Source organism: Malania oleifera, chromosome 3 (assembly GCF_029873635.1).
Source record: "Malania oleifera isolate guangnan ecotype guangnan chromosome 3, ASM2987363v1, whole genome shotgun sequence".
In the NCBI taxonomy this organism is placed as follows: Eukaryota; Viridiplantae; Streptophyta; class Magnoliopsida; order Santalales; family Ximeniaceae; genus Malania; species Malania oleifera.
This window is the reverse complement of record NC_080419.1, coordinates 126,393,438-126,413,678: the sequence shown is the minus strand read 5'-3', so window position 1 is coordinate 126,413,678 and position 20,241 is coordinate 126,393,438. Positions and strand designations below refer to the sequence as shown.

Below are 20,241 nucleotides of genomic sequence, written 5' to 3'. Positions count from 1 at the left end.
ACCAAAACAAGATTTGTCATGCTTGGAGGTATTAATTTTCTCTCATCACAAATTGTGCATTTGGTTATTTAATCCCAAAAAAGAAAAGAAAAGAAAAGAAAAGAAAAGAAAATGGGTTAAACCAAAATATTTTAATAAAGATGTTTCGAACTTTGACAAGGGAGGTGTCTCTTACAATACAACAATAGCACCATTCATTGAATTTGGGAGAAATTATTAAGTCTAACCACGCCATATTTTATACGATTAGTAATAATTTCTCTAGAGTAGTCGTGGACATGCACTCTTTTTATATTTTGTGCGTGTTTTACGGCTTTGGGGCATTTTATGAGTAATTGTGAGTGTTCATAGGATTATTTTGAATAGGGATGTTTTAAGAAAATTGTTAACCATCTAGACTTTTAGGGGCATTTTATATAGTTCAAAAACCACTTAAAAAAAGTGAAATTCCTTTTTAAATGGTAGAGGTTTTAAATTTACCATAAAGAAAGAGCAATTAATGTTTATTATAAGGATATTTCGGGAAGTTATGAATAATTGAAAATGTTTAAAAAATTGTAAATAATAATTATAGGGTGTTTTAAGGTTTAGTTTAATCCTTCTATGGCTTTTTAAAAGAAACTTTTAAAAAAGGACTAATGAAAAGGAGTTTTTTAATATTATTTTAAAAATGTTTGACCATTACCCTGGAAAAAAAAAGTTGTTTAAAAGAAAAAATTGATCAAGTATTTGGTCAAAAAGTTGTAAAGTGTCTAAAAATTTAAAATAAATATGTATTTTTAGAAAATATAATTAATGCTTTGATAATTTTTTCATATTTGAAAAAAATTAAGAAAAATAATAAAATTAAATAATTTATTGGAGAAAAAATTACCTTTTTACTTTAAAAGTTTCAAATTTATAAATTTTATAAACTTATCAGAAAGTTAAAAATTAACTTTTAAAACTTAGAAAAATTACCGAATAATTAAAATTTAATTTTTACTTTTGAAAAGAAAAAAGTCGGGGTACAACTCATCTTAAGCACTTTTACAGTACATTTGGGATTAGGAAAATAATAAGAAAATGAAAGGAAAGGAAAGTAAGAAGGATTGCACTTTTTTGTATTTGGTTATCCAGGAAAGTGAGAAAGAAAATAAAAAATAAATTAAACCAGTGATTAAAATTTTAATTTCATAAATCCTTAATGTTGATTTTTCTTAATTTTTACCATAAAATAAAAAGTTTTTACTTTTAGTAATATTTGATATAAAGAAAAAAGATAGCATAAAATAGTTTTTAATATTTTTTTTTCCTTTTCTCAAATAAAATTTTTTATACAAACTATCCCTTAGGCCTTGTTTGGAGCCCAAAAAATATTAGAAAAAGAAAAATATCAAGAAATGTACGCATTTTATATTTGGTTATTAAAAAAAATAAATAATAAATAATAAATAATATATATCAATAATATTTTAATTTTACGCATGATTAATATTTTATTTCCATTAAAAAAAAAGAAACTTCGAATTATTGGAGAGAAGGATTAGGGAGGGGGTTCAGATCGGAGAAGGCGTTGGTTTTTAATAAGGGGCGGTGGGGAGGGGCCCATCAATCCTGCGTCTATAAATAAATATATCAGCCATAAGCTTGGAGTCTGACGCCCCTTCAACCATTGGCAGTTGCAGTTCTACAGAAAGTGAGACGAAGAAGAAAGAACTTATATTGGGATTAGGAAATAATCCCCTGTACTACCTCCGTCGTCGGATCGCCTGTAGCCATTCTCTCTCGCTCTCTCTCGCTTTCTATTCTGTTTCATTCCCTTCTACTTTCAGGTACTTTTCAATTTCTTATTCCTTTTTTTTTTTTTTTTGTGTTTTATGACTTGTAAGTTGTATGTATTGATGTGTTCCAGATTCTCTTCTTCTTCTGTTTGATGCACTTGCTTTTCAATTATTTGTACGATTCCTGTTCATCGATCTGCTTTTCTCCTCCTTTTATTTTTTTTGAAATAAGGTTAGGAAATTACTACAAATTTGTTTTCACTGAGATCACATTTTCTCAGTACTATGGCCATTGTTCGCGTCAGTATAATACGATACATTCGGACGATAACGATCTGGCCACTTGAGTACTAGGAGTGTATGGATCTCCTGTCAAATCTTATGATGCTATTTGTCGACTCCGTGATCTTGATCTCAAGCTTGCCAGAAAACCTGATTGGATAATTTGCTGAATTGGTTCTTAAAATTTTGCTGGATTACACTTCAATCACCTCGTGTTAAATTTTGGCATTCTACTCCTTGAACTTGCAGCCAAGTTGCAATACCATCAGTCTATCAAAATTGGCTAAATCACGCCACCTCCAGACCTAGTTCTGCTCTTGTAAGTCCCACCTCGGCCTCACTTTTGCTCCCTCCGCATGATTTCCATGGCCCACGGCCTGGAGTTCATGCTAAGGTCATTTTGCAGCTTAGACAGGGAAAGAAATAATTTACAAGTTCCTATTGGTGAGTTTGTCAAGTGGGTTAACATCAGTTATCTAATTTTAACATTAAAGCATTCACATTGCAATTTGGTTGCAAGTTCTAGCGGTGAAATGTCAAATTAGAACATCAGGAATTAAAGTACAATCAGGCAAAACTTTACAATGTATCGAACTAGATAATATGGCTCAATATTTTTGTTTGCAAATCCCCAGCCTGAAGGCTCTGTACTGTGTTGTGCAGTTGTTTGCAATACAACCTTCCCAAGATTTATATGCGATCTCTTGTTCACATGTTCTAGTAGCTCAGAAAAGATATTGAATTTTTCCCCCTTTTATTGTATAAAAGCCATAGAATATCACTGCTTTGTTCACATGTATGTTCCAGTAGCTCAGTGCACGTGAGGTGGATTCAAACACACTGCTTCACATCTATATTCTCAAATTTTTTTCAATGATTACGCCTCTTAAAAAAGAGGATCTCAAACATCCTATATAAAATTTTTGGATTCCTATTTTTATGGACCAAACTGAGGACAACATAAATTAAATGCTTGAGTATCATATAGAGAAACTAGGGAGCAGATATCTTTGAATATGTTTTTTTAGAGTTCACTGGATACTTCATTTTCCCGTAAAATTCTCTAGAGTGTTACATAAGCTTATCTACCTCCTCTACCTAGCCATTGGAATTACGAACTTCTATTCACCATATGCTAGATGGTGTCAGCAATTTGGGTAGTATGGCATTAACAATTTGGCTGATTCTCTGATGGAGATACGATCTTTTCAAATTGCCTACGGACGCATTGATTGGATTGGTTGACAGACAATTTAGACGCATCTTACACTATGTAGATCAAACAAAAGCTTGTGTGGCATTTGTTTTTGTAAATTAACTTGTATATGTGGCTACAACAAATCAAAAAGCCAATATTGCTGTGATGTGCATGTGCGGAATCTGTGGATGTGGTTCTTTGCATAAGTGGTGGAGCCAATTTTCTCAAGGGAAGCTTTGTTCTTTCTTTTTGGGGGAGACAGTTTAAAAAGGATTATCACCTAGACAGCAACCAAACCAAGTGGACATTAAGCCTTTTTATCAGCTATATTTTCCACTCATTTCCTTTTTGATCAACCTTGCAGCTTGTTTGGATGTGTTTTTTTTTTTATGTTTTCTATTGAATAGCAAGTTATATTACTTCGGTTATCAAGATAGAGTTTATTTAGCTTCTAATGTTCCTATACTTATTTGACTTTTTAGAATTCATTATTTCAGAGTCATACACGGAGTTCATTTTGTGAAGCAAGCTTTGATTTAGAAAAATAATCCCAAAATTCCAACTTTAGTGGATGATTCTTCATCCAAATATTTTCAAAGTCAACTCATTGTGTATGGGACTTGATTGAATTGTTGAATTCATCTCAAAGTTCCATTTTTAGTATTTTTTATTAATAAGACCATTATATGGTTGGATCAGATTTGTTTTCTTTTTGACTAATATGGCATAATCTTAATAATCGAATTTGTTGTGGAGGATTAAATATTGTCAAAGCGGATTGCGAGATATTTGTCTTGTCTAATAACAACTAGATCAAATAGGAAAGCAAATATATGGTTGCATTGGATTGTGAGGCAATGATGCTGAACCTACTAAAGTACTGTAGTCCTATATCTAAAATTACTTAAAAACTTTAATTTACTAGTTCGAGCTCGCTAGGTCAATTGTAGTATTGTACACTAGAATTGTCTTTATTTGTGTGATTTCAGCCATTCAATTTTATTGAAACCTCTATAGATTGATATAGAAATTGTTCTAAAAATTTTAAAAAAGATTATCCAAATTTCCATACAACTTCATTTTTGTGTGTCTAATCAGTCAGTTACGACAACTGACAAAGGATATATCATGTATATGTGTTGTTTTTTTTTTTTTTTTAATTTTAATTTTAATTTTAATTTAGCTAACATGCAAAATTTCTATACTATACTTGTAGTACGCTAATATTAAGGGAAAAAAAACTCAGAAACTTACGGGGTGCTATATCCATCCTTCCCAAGGGAAGCTCTGTGAGGGTCTCCCCTTGCTACTTTATGCCATGCTTCACAACCAGTTCAAAAAGATACAAAACCACCCCTGGGTTTGCATCGTTTACCTTCAAGAATCTATTTGGGCTTTAGCAATCGTCATTTCTAATCTGCTTAATTACTCTTGGATACTCTTTGTTAGCTTAATAATTGGAAGATGAGTAAACAAAAGGTGATGAATTTGAAACAACAATGACAAAAAAATTCCACCTTGTAACAAATATATACTTAGCAAAGTTTGGTCCATTCCGAGAGAGATAGTGATTGGACTTCTGTCAGTCTTATTTACCTGCACATCTCCTTTGTCTTTCTTTGTGTGCATGTTTAAAAAAAAATTCCAGTTATTGTACAGCCTGACCTTTTCAATATCGGTTCTGTCTTTCCAGTTAGGTATGGCATCATCTGATAAGCCGGATATACTTGAAAGGGATGTTAAGGAGAAAGATCATAAGGAAGATGAAAAGGAAGAAGGGAAGGAAGGTTTCATTGAAAAGGTAAAGGATTTCATTCATGACATTGGTGAGAAGATTGAGGAAGCAATTGGATTTGGGAAGCCAACTGCAGATGTTACAGGAATTCACATTCCATCAATAAATCTTGAGAAGGCAGAAATAGTTGTTGATGTGCTTATAAAAAATCCAAACCCAGTTCCTATCCCTCTAGTTGATATAAATTATTTAATTGAGAGTGATGGACGGAAACTAGTTTCTGGGTTAATTCCTGATGCTGGGACAATCCATGGGCATGGTTCTGAGACTATCAAGATACCAATGACACTGATATATGATGACATTAAGGATACATACAATGATATAAAACCCGGAAGCATTATTCCTTATAGGATCAAGGTTGACCTCATAGCAGATGTGCCCGTTTTTGGCAGGCTGACGCTGCCACTTGAGAAAACTGGAGAGATCCCCATACCTTACAAGCCTGATATTGATATAGAGAAAATACGCTTTCAGACGTTCTCTTTTGAAGAAACTGTTGCAGTTCTTCATTTGAAATTGGAGAATAAGAACGACTTTGAGTTGGGCGTAAATGGACTGGACTATGAGCTTTGGCTATCTAATATGAGCATTGGTGGTGCTGAACTCTCTGAATCTACTAAAATTGATAAAAATGGGATCAGTTATATTGATATTCCCATCACATTTCGTCCTAAGGACTTTGGCTCTGCACTTTGGGACATGATCAGAGGGAAAGGTACTGGCTACACCATGAAAGGGTATATTCAAGTTGACACACCCTTTGGAGCAATGAAACTACCCATCAGCAGGGAGGGTGGAACTACCCGCCTCAAGAAGAACAAAGAAGATGGTGACGAAGAAGATGATGATGATGAGGTAGATATACTTTATTAATTTTTTGCTAGATTATAAGTTTTATCCTCTTTTGGCACATGCTTATATATTTATTTCTACACTTGTTCTATAGATTTTATCAAGAACTTGAATTATAATCTTCCTACTCACAATGTGTGTTAAGAACCATTGCTTCTTGCACATCTGTGTAACTTATATTAATTTATTATTATTTTGGGGTTTGAAGCTGTTAGTATTATGTTCACACAAGTTATTGGAGATATTATGCTGTTCCTCAAACCTCAAAATTATTTATGAGCAAGGATATTTATCATGAATCCTTGTAATGGTGCTAAAGCCATATTTCAGTTAAGCCTTTGTCCTGAATTTCTCCTGACATGAACAAGGCTTCCCTTTTTTGGCTAATGAAGCTGCTGTGGACAAGATTTCAATTTTAGTATGAAAAATATGACCAATATCTTGAAAATTTAAAGATATGATCCCAATGAAAATAACATAAAAAAAAAAAAAAAAAAATTAAAATATTCTCCATGCAACTGCATCCATCCCCCTTAGCTGAAAAAAAGAACTTGACATCAACTTAAAGCGGACAGCCACGCTAGCTAACATTATCCTCATCTTCATCCCTAGTATTCTCAAGTGCATTCACAAGTTGATTATCAGTGAAGTTCTCAGAAATTTTAGGTTTGGTTTTTGGATCTTGAGCACTCTCCACTACAACACCACGGTTTTTGTAGCATGGTTCGAAAACGCAGACTGTTGATAAAGCTGGGGAGGCAACATTTTCTGGCGCTCAAATTAGCAATGTCATAATAATCATAGGTCCATAATAAATTATGATGATGATGATGATGATAGTAACCACTTTGTGAAACTCAAGTATTTAAGTGTTTATTGTTTACGTATCAACATCTTTATCATGTAATCCAATGCACACAACCTGAAGTACATCGCTTGCTCATATACGATTGAAATGAATTTTTCTTCTATCATATGCTGCACAAGATTCTACTCATCAGCTGGAGCTTGCCTTTGGAGCTAGTGCTAATGAACAAGACTGCCACCATGCTAGACTGTTGATACAAATAGTTGTCACCAACCTTTCCTTCTGGTCAGACTCTTTCATAGATAAAGATAATTTCAGTTTGATTGAACCAACTGAAAAGCATCTTTGGATCTCCCTCTTTTTGTAAACTTAAGCAAAGTGACCTTGATTCCGTATTAGATGCTTGTATAGGAGTAGGTAATGTTATGGACATAAGCAAGATGCTATCTGGGCGACAACTCCCTTTTGTTTTCAATCCAGGTTTAGAGTATAGTTTTGAAAAATAACAGCTTGAGAGTTAATAGAAGCTACCTATGGAGCCATTGCATGAATTTGCCTTTGCTCATTTGCCCCCACTTACATTTGAGCTAGTTTGTGAGCAACAGTATCAAACTGGTTTCCACCTTTTTTTTTTCGTTTCTGATCATTCAGTTCCCAGGCCAGTCCAATTATTTGTTTGATTATACTAGTTTGGGCTGACTTGATTGAATTGGTTGGTCTAGATCTTTATATGACCCCTCATTTGATCAAAAGAGGCTTGTGGCTTACTTCTTCAAATGGAAGGAGAACTGTTTGCAGGGTGGAAAAGGCTTTTGTTAGAGATCTAATTGCCAAAAGTGACGAAGGATCCTCATTGATGACGCAGTAATTTACCAATATGGTGAAGCTTTGTTAATATGCGGACTTGTGGCCTGTTCTATCCTGATGCTTAGCACCCCAAGTAGCATGATTTAATAGGTGACAGTTGCGAACAAAATTGGCTGTAATGAGTCCACGAAGTAAGATCTATGATGGCAAAGATAATAAGTTGTTCGATTTGGTGACTCATACAAATGATGACAAGAGCTCTTGAAAAGGATAGAGGATAATGAACTTCTGTTAAGTGAAAACAAAGCTTTCAATTGCTTCAAGGCTTTGTTCATCTGAATTGAACAAGGTAGAGAATCTTGGACTTTTATTAAGCGACAATGAAGCCTTCAATTGCTTCAAGGCTTTGTCAATGTGAATTCAACAACGGGTTCAGATTTGATGTGTGTTGGGGTTGGTAAGGGGATTCCAATGCTGCATGGAATTATTATTTTTCCTATGTACCATGGCTTGTGAGGCAGCATGTTGAAGGGTTTGGGCTTTGATTCATTTCCCATTCTGGCGGTGAACAATGGTTGGGGTGATCAAGAGAAGGGATTTGGTGACAGTGATGTTGGATGAAGATGTGGTTCAGGACTGTGATGTGGGTCAGCAGTAGGAGTGAAGAAGAAGAGGCAACATGCGAATTTATGTTTAAGTTGAATTCTAGGAGTTCAAGTGGAAACTCGCAAGCAACTGTAGTGATTTAAGTTTAAATTGCAATGTCAAGAACCCTAACAAATGTGTTGGATTAGTGTTCTGATGCCACTTGATGCAGGACCATTACACCAAGAACAACTGTGACCAAGTCATCATTTCATGAGATCTAGAGCAATATCCGGTTGGGGACTTGTTATAGAGGGAAAGGGATGTGGGTCAGCAGTAGGTGTGTTGGATTAGTGTTCTGATGCCACTTGATGCAGGATCATTACAACAAAAACAACCGGGCCTCAAGTCCCATTAGGCGAGGTCATTAAAAGAATCTGTTTACGTCATTTCATGAGATCTAGAGCAATATTCTTCTGAATTTGGAATTTTGGTAAATCCTTTCTCACTATCTTGGTCCAAGTTATCCTATGTCTACCTTTTCTCCTCCCCACTAACAGCACACTCCTCTCTAGTGCGTTATTTGGCCCATGTTGCAATTCTCAAGTGCCAAAACCATTTTAATTGCCCTTCCCTTATCTTTTAAAGGTGCTATATTTAACTTGTCTTGAATATTTTGATTCCTTGATTTACCCTTGCGTCAAACCATTCATCTATCTTAGCATTGTCATTTTAACTGCTCATACATTTTGGATTTGGTGCTTCTTAGTTGCCTAAAATTCTAATCCATGCAATGTAGCTGGTCTCATAATTGTCCTAGAAAACTTTCTTTTTAATTTTAACTTCGTTCTACATGCTGTAGCCATTTTACCCAACCGACTTTAACTAAGAAAATGATACCTCCACACTTGGGTGCTCATAAATTTTTTTCTTTTTTTTCAAGATATCTGTGAATCTTTCAGTTACTAAGTCCCATAGTTTAAAATTTAGAAGAAAAACAATTAACTTCCAATGAAATAAAATTTGATCTTCTCTTATTGAAGGTCACCATGTTTAAACATCCTTGTAATGTTCGAATGAAATTGTAACCACCTGAATTTTTCCTTTCTAGTCCAAAAGTCCCTTTGTCTTTGGCTTCTGTTTAAAATTGATGTTGCAAAAACAGGATAACCGAGTAGGATGGAAATTCTATAGTAATACTCATAGGATATTCATAGTGGCTTTATCCTACATTACCTGTATAGAACTCCTTTCACACAGAAGCTGAGAATTGTAAACTGTTCCCCTAATTAAACCAGCTTCTATTGGCACCACTGAACCCCAATTATACCATCTATCATCTATCCACACCATCTGTGGAAAGTTTCCACCTAAAAATTTGAGGATCTGGAAGTATAAATCCTGTTTTTGCTCCTATTACACCCTAGAGGTGCATACTTAATTGTCTAAAGTTTTTGGGGATAGAAATGATAACAACAGGTGTATGCTAAAGAGCAGCAGTCATTCACCATGCTACACACACAGGGAAGGGGAGCAATGAGCTGCCATGCCCGAACCAGAGAACCAGACCTGCAGTCTATCCTCCCCCCTCACCCTTGTCATTTTTTTTTTTCTTCTCTCATTTTGAGTATCATTGATATTTTTCTAAAATATTGAGAGGGAGTGCTTTCTAAGAAAAGAATAGCATCTTGAGGTGGAAAAGACCCCTTTCTCTTTTTTTTTTTTTTTTGTTTTATGAAGATATATCACACTGTAGAGGCACAGAGAAAGCCCAGCAGTCTCCAGACACCAGCCATTGGGCTCACTGTGGCTCTGTGATTCAGTAGCTTCCTTCTCTGCCTTCACCTCATTATTCTTCTACTCTTTTTGTTACTTGTGAGACAAGTCTAAAACTTTGGCAGTTTGTGCCCTAATGAATACACCAGTAACCAAGTTGAGACAAAATGACAAATCATACACTTCAGAGACTGGAAATTTAAATTTCCCTTCTTTATAAAATACTTACAATTTTTTGCCCCATTGTGGTAAGCATCATCAATTCATCAATTTGAGTGGCAAGTTTCAAATTGGATCCAACCCCCTGGTCAATAATCCCTCTCTTGGCTTGAATTAAGGATTTTGTGAGAAAAAGGGGAAGGAAAAGAAAATGAGAGGGAAATCAAATTTTCATTTTATTTTCTATCTCAAATATGTTTACGAACTGAAAATTTGTAAATATGATTTGAAATTAAGAAAAGTCAAGGCTAATGGCATCTAAAATAAGACATTTGCAGTTATTTGCTATATATTTTGTTCTCTAATTTTTCTCGATTAACAAACAAGAAACTTGTTCTATATTTTCTTCTCATTTCCTTCATGTTTTCCAAGCTTCAAACGGAGCTTGGACTTTCATTTCGTCTATCTGCAAATCCCATTTGAATTAAGTTTATAGCAGCCTAAGTTGCCTAACTACTCTACACCTTAGTTATCTCTTCAAGTAATCGAAGTGTTGTGTACATGCCCCTCTTAACTCATCATTTGAGCAACTGCAAATGAGCAACCTACAGTGTTCTTTATATTTGGTGCGCAACTTTCAAAAGTTTTGCCCAGTATACAACGACAATAATAATAACAAAAAGTTTTGCCCAGTATACAAGGACAATAATAATAACAATCTAAATTGTCAATACTATTATCATATGCAGGAGTAGAGACGGTGGCTTTGGAATGGCGCCTGTGACAGTAGTAGATTGTAAGGCAACTGAGCTCGTGATATTTGGAAACCAGGTGGTATTTTATATATTGCTATTAGCTAGCTGCTATTAAGGGATTGTCTGTATTTTGTGTTGCACTGTCTGTGATATGTATCCCCATTAAGCTGGTGCTTGGTTCTGCTTTCCTAATAAAGAGAACTGTTGTGTTGATTCATTCTTTTCTTTGGGATCTGATAATGGTATTTTCTTTGGGATTTGATTGTTTGGGGTTATTTTTTGTTGTATAAACGGGTCCTCCGGATGGATTAACATGATCCTCCAGTCAAACCATCCCATCAAATGAAATAATTCGATATGTGAGTCCCATCCAATAGGGCTTACATGTAGATTAGGACTGACTATTGGAATGATTTCATCGAGACCGGAAGACCTTGCTGGTGGAGGACCTAATTTTTTCAAGCAGCGTGTAGTGTGAAGTTCAAGAATTTTGTCTGCTAGTCTCGTGATGTTTTGTGCTGATACAGGACGCACCTTAGTGGGAAACCCCTTTTCTTATGGGTAAAAATATTTGAAAATTTATAGTCATCACAGCACCTGGGCCCCCTAAAAAAAATGGTTTTTATGAGGAAAATCTTTTTTACGAGAAATTCCATGGGAAAAGATTAATTTATTTCTCAGATGCGACGTTTCCATGACATGACAAAAAATGTTATGATTTCTGCTTTAAAGTTTATTTATTGATTTATTTTTTTGGACTCTTGTACCAACATGACGTCCACTATTTTAGCTAACTAGCTCTTTTGCAAAGGCTAGCTTGGCTTGTTTTGTACTTTTTCTTTTGTGGGGGTGGGGTGGAAGGAGTATGAACAATTCTTACCCTGCCTCTGTTTGAAATTGTTCTTACCTTTGTTTTTGATTGAATAATTTGAAGAGAAAAAAAAAAAATGGCTCCTTTCTCTTCAAATCAATAGTTTTAATTGTATTTCTTAAAATGAATTAAGAGAAAGGAAGAGAAAATGAGGGAGAAACCGCATTCATTTTCATATCTCTTGAGAAGTGGAGAGATTTAGAGAGAATAAGCCAGCTTTATAATGCAATTATAACATGTTAAAAATACACTATCGAAAAGAAAAATAAATTAAAAAAAAAACAATATAAGGGTAGAATTAATTTATTCAACGATTAATTGAGAAATCATTCTCCTCCCTTTAATTTAGTCGACAATTTAAATTTTCTTTTTTTATCCAAATATTCAAACAATAAAAGAGAGAAATCATTCTCCTCTCCTTTTCTTTTATTTGTATTTAATCAAACAACACAAAAAAAAAAAAATCATGCCTTTATTCTCTGTTTCTTCATTAAAGAAACCCTTATGATTTCTTTTCTTTTATCTCCTATTTATCTGCATGAAATGTTAATTATCTCTTAGTTTAAAGCATCATAAGGTAGCTCTTAATTTGAACTGCTTTGCTTTTTATGAATTCTTTACAGAGATGTTCTTTCAGAACAGCCTAACCCTTTGTTTGGAGTAAAGTTATGATTTAAATAAAATGCAATAAAAAAGTTGTGTTGAATTTTGTTTGAAGTGTTGAATTTTATTGGGAGATATCTTATCCTGCTAGAAATTTATATAAGAAAGGATTTTTAATTTATTTTATGAACCATTATCAAATAAGGATATGGAAATAAACTATGAGATACTTCGTGACATTTCTGCTGGGTCAATAAATCTTGGATGTTAATATCTCTTCTACGATCAAGTTTAAATAATGCAAAACCTACTTGATCTTCTCTTTTTTATATTTTTATGTTTGGTTTAGTGATGGAGTTTCTATAAATTAGATGGAGTGGTGAGAGGTACCAAAAGCTCTTTATATAGAATTTTGTAAGTGATTCAATCCATCAAAGAGTATGACATTTTCCTTGCTCGAAGGTGAATAAACCTTGATTTAATATGATATATCCTTAATAATACATTGGTTGAGGAGTTTCATGATTTTGGCCGATGCATTTTCATTATTTCAATATATCTCAATTGGGACCCTTCATTAACCATTAAAGATACACAATTTCAGTTATGCGCATATATCCATGAATTAAAGCACTTAATTTTAATTATTTATTTATACACACACACAACCGCTTGTGATCTTGAAGATCACATGAAATTCTAACATTTTACCATTTGATCGAATGATACATCAAGAATTATATATCTTTTATTTAGATTAACATTCACTATATATTAAATAATTAATATGGATCATGATGATTTTAGGTCAATTATTTGATATAATTCCTTCCACGTATCACGTGATTAGCATTGCTTTAGACAAGTTGTAGTTAGGAAGAATATGAGTTATTCATTTAAGTTGATATGATACATTGATCCCATAATAATGTCAAAACATCATAATCACTTACCATCATCTTTGATTTTTTTTTTTTTAAAAATAATGTGCGCATATATAAAATCTAAAACATAGGCCAATCCTATTGAATTTACAAGCTCATTACACATTTAGGCACCAACACTTCAATTAATAGGTATACTATCATATTAACGCTAAATGTGTTCAATCAAAACCTTTTATCTCGCACCCTCTCTCTAACAACAAAAATGTCTCAATTTTATGTATTTTTTTTTTTTCACTTTCTTAAACACTTGTTATTTTTAGAGAATATATTATCATATAATGCTTTGATAGACCTTGAAATAAATTAAGTTTATCAATTTTTTTAATTAAAGGATTCACTACAAAAGGATTTTTTTATCATAGTTTTTTTTTTTATTTGAATTACTTCTATTCTCATATTTGAAGTCCCAAAATGAAATTCTCAACCAAATTACATTGGAGGTCCTGGCATTATTGAGGCAAGCAAATGCATGAGCATAATCCATGCTTTCAACACCAAAAGCAGATGGAATATTTTCCCCTTCTACTTAATTTGTCAGGTTTCATGAAAATGTTAAATCTTTTAAGAACTTTTTTCAATATAGATCTTCATAGAGAAATTTAGTATTCTTTTAGATGTATAACGACAAATTTCAATGTTCAACATGACGAGACATCTCTTATATATCAAAATTCTTAAAGAAAGTTCTTTAATTTTGTGTAACAAACTAAGATTTAGTAAGTAGTAGAACATCTATTTATAGAAATAAAAAATATAAACTTACTCCCACTGATCTTTATATATATTCATCAACATTATTTTCTTTGAAGTTAAAGGAAGTAGTAGCGTCATAAACCTTAGGATGCCATCGATGGCTTATTTAAGCTCATACATTTTCTTTCCTAAAAGGTGAATATTCCTTGACTGATTATGATACATCCTTAATAATGCAAAGATTAAAGGAGATCTTTATTATTTCAATGTATCTTAATTGAGAGATTTTTCATTAGCCATTAAGGATACATAACTTTGGTCATACACATGAATTAAAGCACTTAATTTTTACTATTTATTTATATATATACACCCACCTAGCCGCTTATGCGATCTTCATGATCACATAGAATTCCAACAATTTTCCCTTCGTAAATTATTCCCTATTAATGAAATTTTATTTTTCTATTAACAAAATAATTTCATTAAATTCACAAATTCAAATCTCATAATTTATTAGAACATAAATTTCAAATATTGAATTAAGATTTATTGAAATTTAAATAAAATTTAGTATAACTTTATATAATATTTTTTTTGTAAATAGAATTTAAATCTAAACGTGCTTCAACTAATTGAAATCTAATTTAAAGAGATAATAAGAACTATGAAAGAGACAATCAACGAATCTGTGTATGCACTTTCTCTTCCAAAGTGCACACATAAATTGAGCATTTAATCTGAACCCATCTTGTCATTTGCTATTCCACCTTTTATGCATGCATTTGTTCCTCAAAATCACAGACACGGAATGAGTTTGAACAATTCTTATGCTAAGCCATGTTTGAAATTGTTCTTACCCACTTTTAGATTCAATAATTTTGGGGGAAAAAAACATTTTCTCCAAATCACTTGCTTGGACCGTATTTTTTAAAATGAATGAAGAGAAAGGAAGAGAAAATGAGGAATAGAGATGTTAGTCTTTCGAATCTCTTGAAGAGCGGAGAGATTTGGAGAGAGAAGAAATCAACCTTCCACTGTGTTGATGCTCGAAAGTAGAATGCAGCTTCAAAGGTCGATTGAATAGAAAGTTGATAAAAACTCATCATCTCTTTGATATGTAAAAATAAGAATAGACTCTTGATAGGTCTTAGTGACCTTTAGGTTCAAGGATCTCTCTAATGTTTAATTTAGTGAGTAGATCTTGAATAAAAATGAAAGGACGATTTATCATAGCCAAAGTTTTTGAGTATGATTGAGTGAACTTACCTTTTTCTTTATTCTTTGTTTTCCCATGGCCTAACAGCCCTTTGGATGTGGATGGTTCACATGCATGCTTAATTGCTTTGGTAGTTTCGACGGGGGCTTCCTCTCATCTCATTTTCCAGGTAATTGTCGTGAAAAGATTGGGTTACTCTTCTATTGAAGTCCATGGGTCAACTTCTTTATCTGCTTTAAGGAAACAGCTCAGTTGCACCTTAGTGAGGCACGTGCTTCTCATGTGAACTTGGAGCACCTTAGCGAGGCATGTGCTCCTCAAGTAAGCTCGAAACACCTCAGGGTAGGTAGTCGAGGATCACACAGCTCATTCTATCGAGGCTTTCCAAATATAGCTGCATTAACCCCATGATTGTAGATAAATTCATTTATTTTAGGATATTAGTTTCCATTATACATACGGTATCATTTAATTGTAATTATTCTTTGTAATTATAAATATAGTATCCACACCCACGTTAATGTGTGGTGGTTTCTCATAACGTTCTCATGGTATCAACCTAATCCCGATCCTTCTTTCCTTCATCCTTTCAGCGCAGAAATTTTTTTATAGTATCCACACCCACGTTAATGTGTGGTGATTTCTCATTACGTTCTCAGCTCATTGCAGCTTGGTCTGGTCAGATGCATGACATGTGCTAAGTATCTCAGGATAGATTTATTAGATCACATATGTTACGCACACTTGTCATTGCTAATGTGGTCCTCTTCCCAACATGCTGCATTTTATAAAATATCAAAGATGCCCCACTAAACAAAAAGGGACAAAACAATGTAAAGATAGAATTTATTTAATTAACAATTGATTTGGAAAAATAATATTAAATTTTCTTTTCTATCAGAAGAAAAAAAAATTTAATTTTATGTGTACTAGAAAGATTACCCGCGCTTTGCGGCCGGGTAATACAAAAGAAGAATAAATACATATGAAATAAGTTAAAAAAATCAATCTAAATATCAAGATTAATGTTAAAAATAAAAAATTACGACAATATATAATTATAGCATGGAGCTTGAATGTAAATACAATCTTACTATTAGTAAAGTTATATAGGAAAAGTATATCTAAAATAAAAAATTTCATTAAATAGTACCTTTAAAACACATATAGCACAAAAAATATTTTAGTACAATTTTTTTTTTATATTTTTAGTGAGATTAAATCTCAATTAAATAACGTCAAAAATAGATCAATCCTAACTTCCTCGGTTAGCGAAGAACTTAGAAAATACAAAATTGCAACAATATATTATTTTATAATGGAACTAAACATTACATTGAAACATACAGAATAATTAAAATTATCTGTATACTTTTAGTAGATTCAAATATAAACAAATAACAAAAAAGTATAAACTAATCATTTGAATTAATTTTATAATATAAAATATTGAAAAAGAAATTAATGGAAAGTTGTTGAGTTTGGATTATTTTATGAAAACTTATTTAGTAAAATTCATTAATGTTGGAATTTTTAAATTTTGCCCATAAAAATAGAAAATATTTTTGAAAATAATTTTTAAAAAAATTAGAAATCAGAGAGAGAGAAAGGAATTTAGTGGGACTCGTGTGGAATGAAAGAAAATGGAAAAAGGTTTTAAAAAATAAATTTAAAAATTATTTTAAAATAGTGGGGGCTGCATGAGCCCCTACTAAAAAGGTTTTTAAATTGTGGGGTGACGTGTGCCCGCATCTGCCAGGAAAATTGTTTTTGAGAATAATAGAGCCTACATGTATCTCTCTATTGTAAAATACAAAAAAAAAATTAAATTAAATTAAAAAAAAATGCCAAGTTTCCACGCTGGGTCTAGGAAAAATGATTTTTAAAAAAATAGTAGGGTCTACATGTGACCCTTCTATAGTAAAAAAGAGAAGAGAAAAAATAATCCCATGTCACATGTTGGCGTTAGGTTGAATCTCTGGGTTCAGAAATCATGAGAGAGAGAGAGAGAGAGAGGGAAAGGAAAAGATAAAAAAAAAAAAAAAGAATTTGTCCATCCCAATATTCTTACATCATCCTTTTCTTAATAACTAAGAACTATATATGATAATATTTAATTTGTCCTTGATTTATTCATTGGACCTAATTTTTTACCTCTTTTTCACCTTAATGAAGTAAAGTTAAAATTCCTTCAATCATGTGTTTGAGAACTTGAATTTCAAAGTATTAAATTTAAATTTGTATGGATTTAAACAAAATACAATATAAAATACATTGAATTTAATTTGAAAACATACAATTTTTAAATCCAAATCTTGAAATTCATAATCCCAACACTATAAGGTAAAAGTTTTTGTGCTATGACATCATTTTTACTCTAACTCACCTCTCATGAGATTTGATAAATATTTAAAAAAGCGCCTCGATCCTTTAAGATTTCAAAAATGTTAGATACCTCTCTTGAAATTTTAAAAATATCGTAAATCTTCCATGAGGTTTAGCAAATAGACACGAACCTTCCGTTAAAAGACTTATTTTTTATAAAACATAAACTGAAGTTTATGTGTTTTTGACAAATATCAAGAAAGGTTTTTGAAATTATTAAAACCTTAAGGAAGATCATTGCCTTTTTACTAAATTTTAGTAAAAATTTAAAAATGCCAGAGACCTTACTTGAGATTTTAAAAATGCCTTCAAAAAACTTGTTTTTTATAAAATATAAGAGGAGATTTGTATCTTTTAGACAAATCTCAAAGGGAGGCCATTGACTTTTTACTAAATTCTAGTAGAGGTCAATGTCTTTTACCCATTAAAATATAATAATTATATAAAATTAAATATAATTAAAATAAAAATATACATAAATTTTAAAAATAACAATAAGTCTAATTATACAATATTTTTCACTATTGTTATGTACAATAAAATTATTTCTTGTTTTACTTAACATTGTGATCACTATGAAAAAACATCTATTCAGCTAACTTAATTACTACACTAATGAGGCATTAAATGGGCCATATATATTGACTAATGAGGAGGGGGGGATGCATGTTTTCAAGTTGAGGGTGCCTTTATTCATACGTTGAATAATGCACAAAAGTGTTCGTGTGTGAGATATTTAGTATTAGTATGTATAAGCATGCGTTGGAGAGAGAGAGAGAGAGGCTCTGTGTGTGTGTGTGTGTGTGTGTGTATGAGAGAGAGAGAGAGAGAGAGAGAGAGAGATAGAGAGAGAGGTGTGTGTGTGTGTGTGTGTGTGTGAGAGAGAGAGAGAGAGAGGGTGTGTGTGTGTGGGGGGGCGGGGGGCATGAGACATGAATGATGGTTGATGGGAGGGGGAGGGCGGGGTGGTGTGTGTGTGTGTGTGAGAGAGAGAGAGAGGGTATGTGTGTGTGTGTGGGGGCATGAGACATGAATGATGGTTGATGGGAGGGGGGAAAGGGGTAAGGGGTTCATGCATCTAACGCAAATGCGTGTTTGGTCCAGCAGCTGGCCCCACCTGGTCTTGTCCTTCAAGTGTGGACCATGCGCCCCTTCCCCGTCCCCTCACTTCTCCTATTCCCCGCTTCTCATTTACTATTTCACATTATTCTCAAACTTTATCAAACAAAAATCAACACTAAAAATTTTAAAACTAAATAAATCCCCAACTTTATAAAATCAATAATATGTTTGTTTAGTATTTATAAAATAAAAATAATTAAAACCTTAATTAAACCCTTTTTTTGTCCTTAAATCAACATCTCCTTAAGTTTGGTAAAAAAATAATAACCTCTCTTGAGATTTCAAAAATTTTAAAAACCTCCCCTCAAGAATTTCAGGGTCTCCCTGAAGTTTGTCAAAAAGATACAATTTTTTCTTTATATTTTACAAATGACAAGTCTTCTTAGGGGGTTGGTGACTTTTTACAAATCTCAAGAGAGGTCTGTGATATTTTTAAAATCTCAAAAAGGTTAATAAAATTTTTGGAATCTTAAAGAAAGTTTCTGTCTTTTTGGTCAAACCTCAAAGGAGGTGAGTGTCTTCTACCTTTAAAATAATATAAATATAAAATAATAAAAATAAAATTATTATTATATATTAACACATCTAAAATGACCTTGATGCAGACAGATGGCAATCTTGATGATGAAAAATATGTAATATGGGGTAATGTATTCAGAAACAATGATGATTATGAGAAATTCAATCAAAAAAGTTTAAGGAATTATTTTAACTATTTATTTAAGTATGTTTAGATCACCTGATTACTACTATTGATTAGTTGGTATTTAAGTCAAAATTAAGATTAAGGAAATCAATCCTACTCAAGATTTGCATTACTAGAGTTGAGCTTAAGAGTATAATTATGTGAGAAAAAAGTATTAGCACTTATTATACACCCATTACATGAATGATACCTGATTAGTCTAACATTGCCTCTTATACATCCGTTCTATGAAAGATACCTAACTAATTTAAGATTACTTTAAAATTTAATTGATTAAGCTTTTGATTTATTTTTTGTTCAATTACATGTCCATTAAATATGGGAGAGGGAGACCTTATTGTCTTGTCCATCTTCTTTGTACCTCAGCATTGATGTCTCGTCAAACACCACATCTTTACTTATAAATACCTTTGTATCCTCTAAATCCCACAATTTGAGCCCTTTAACCCCTTTTCTTAACTAATGAAAATGCACCTCTTGTATTAAAGGTCTAGTTTGGGTCAAAGTTCACTAGAAATGTGAGCGTATGTTGGACAACTGACTATCCTCAATGAAGAGTACTCATGTAAGAACCCGACCCGTGAGATATGGAATAAAAAAAAAAAAGGAAAAATAGTAATTTGAGCAAGCTTCGTAGACGAAGCTAGATAAATTTTTTTTTATTTTTTTTTAAAAAGGGAAGTATTAATGACGGATTTAAAAATCGTCACTAATAATGGGTCAATAGTGTAACGACCCGGAAAATAATTGTATTTAAATAATAAAGAGTGAGAGAAATGGAAACAGTAACAGAAGGAGGCAGTAGACTTCGTCGACGACATTGCATTTTGGAGAATGTAATTTCAAGAAATTTCCAGGGTTCGTCGACGAAGCCAGATAAATTTTTTTTTATTTTTTTTAAAAAATAAAAGT

General features: G+C 32.6%; 1 protein-coding gene across 4 annotated transcripts; it reads left to right on the top strand.

Moving 5' to 3' along the window:
* Positions 1-1,490: 1,490 nt before the first annotated feature.
* LOC131150387 (uncharacterized) lies at positions 1,491-11,000 on the top strand. Of its 4 annotated transcripts, none has more exons than XM_058101078.1 (3): positions 1,491-1,814; positions 4,937-5,896; positions 10,778-11,000. In XM_058101078.1, exons 2-3 carry the CDS (start codon positions 4,943-4,945, stop codon positions 10,781-10,783), a joined length of 960 nt encoding a protein of 319 aa, XP_057957061.1. In that variant the 5' UTR covers positions 1,491-1,814; positions 4,937-4,942; the 3' UTR covers positions 10,784-11,000. The 4 variants fall into 4 exon arrangements, with proteins under 4 accessions (XP_057957061.1, XP_057957058.1, XP_057957059.1 ...); XM_058101077.1 differs by having other exon boundaries at positions 1,594-1,814; positions 4,941-5,896; XM_058101075.1 differs by lacking the exon at positions 10,778-11,000 and having other exon boundaries at positions 1,502-1,814; positions 4,937-6,131.
* The last annotated feature ends 9,241 nt before the right edge of the window (positions 11,001-20,241 follow it).

Coding starts and splice junctions, on each gene's coding strand:
- LOC131150387 (XM_058101075.1), top strand. CDS start 4,943: ATGGCATCATCTGATAAGCCGGATATACTTGAAAGGGATGTTAAGGAG.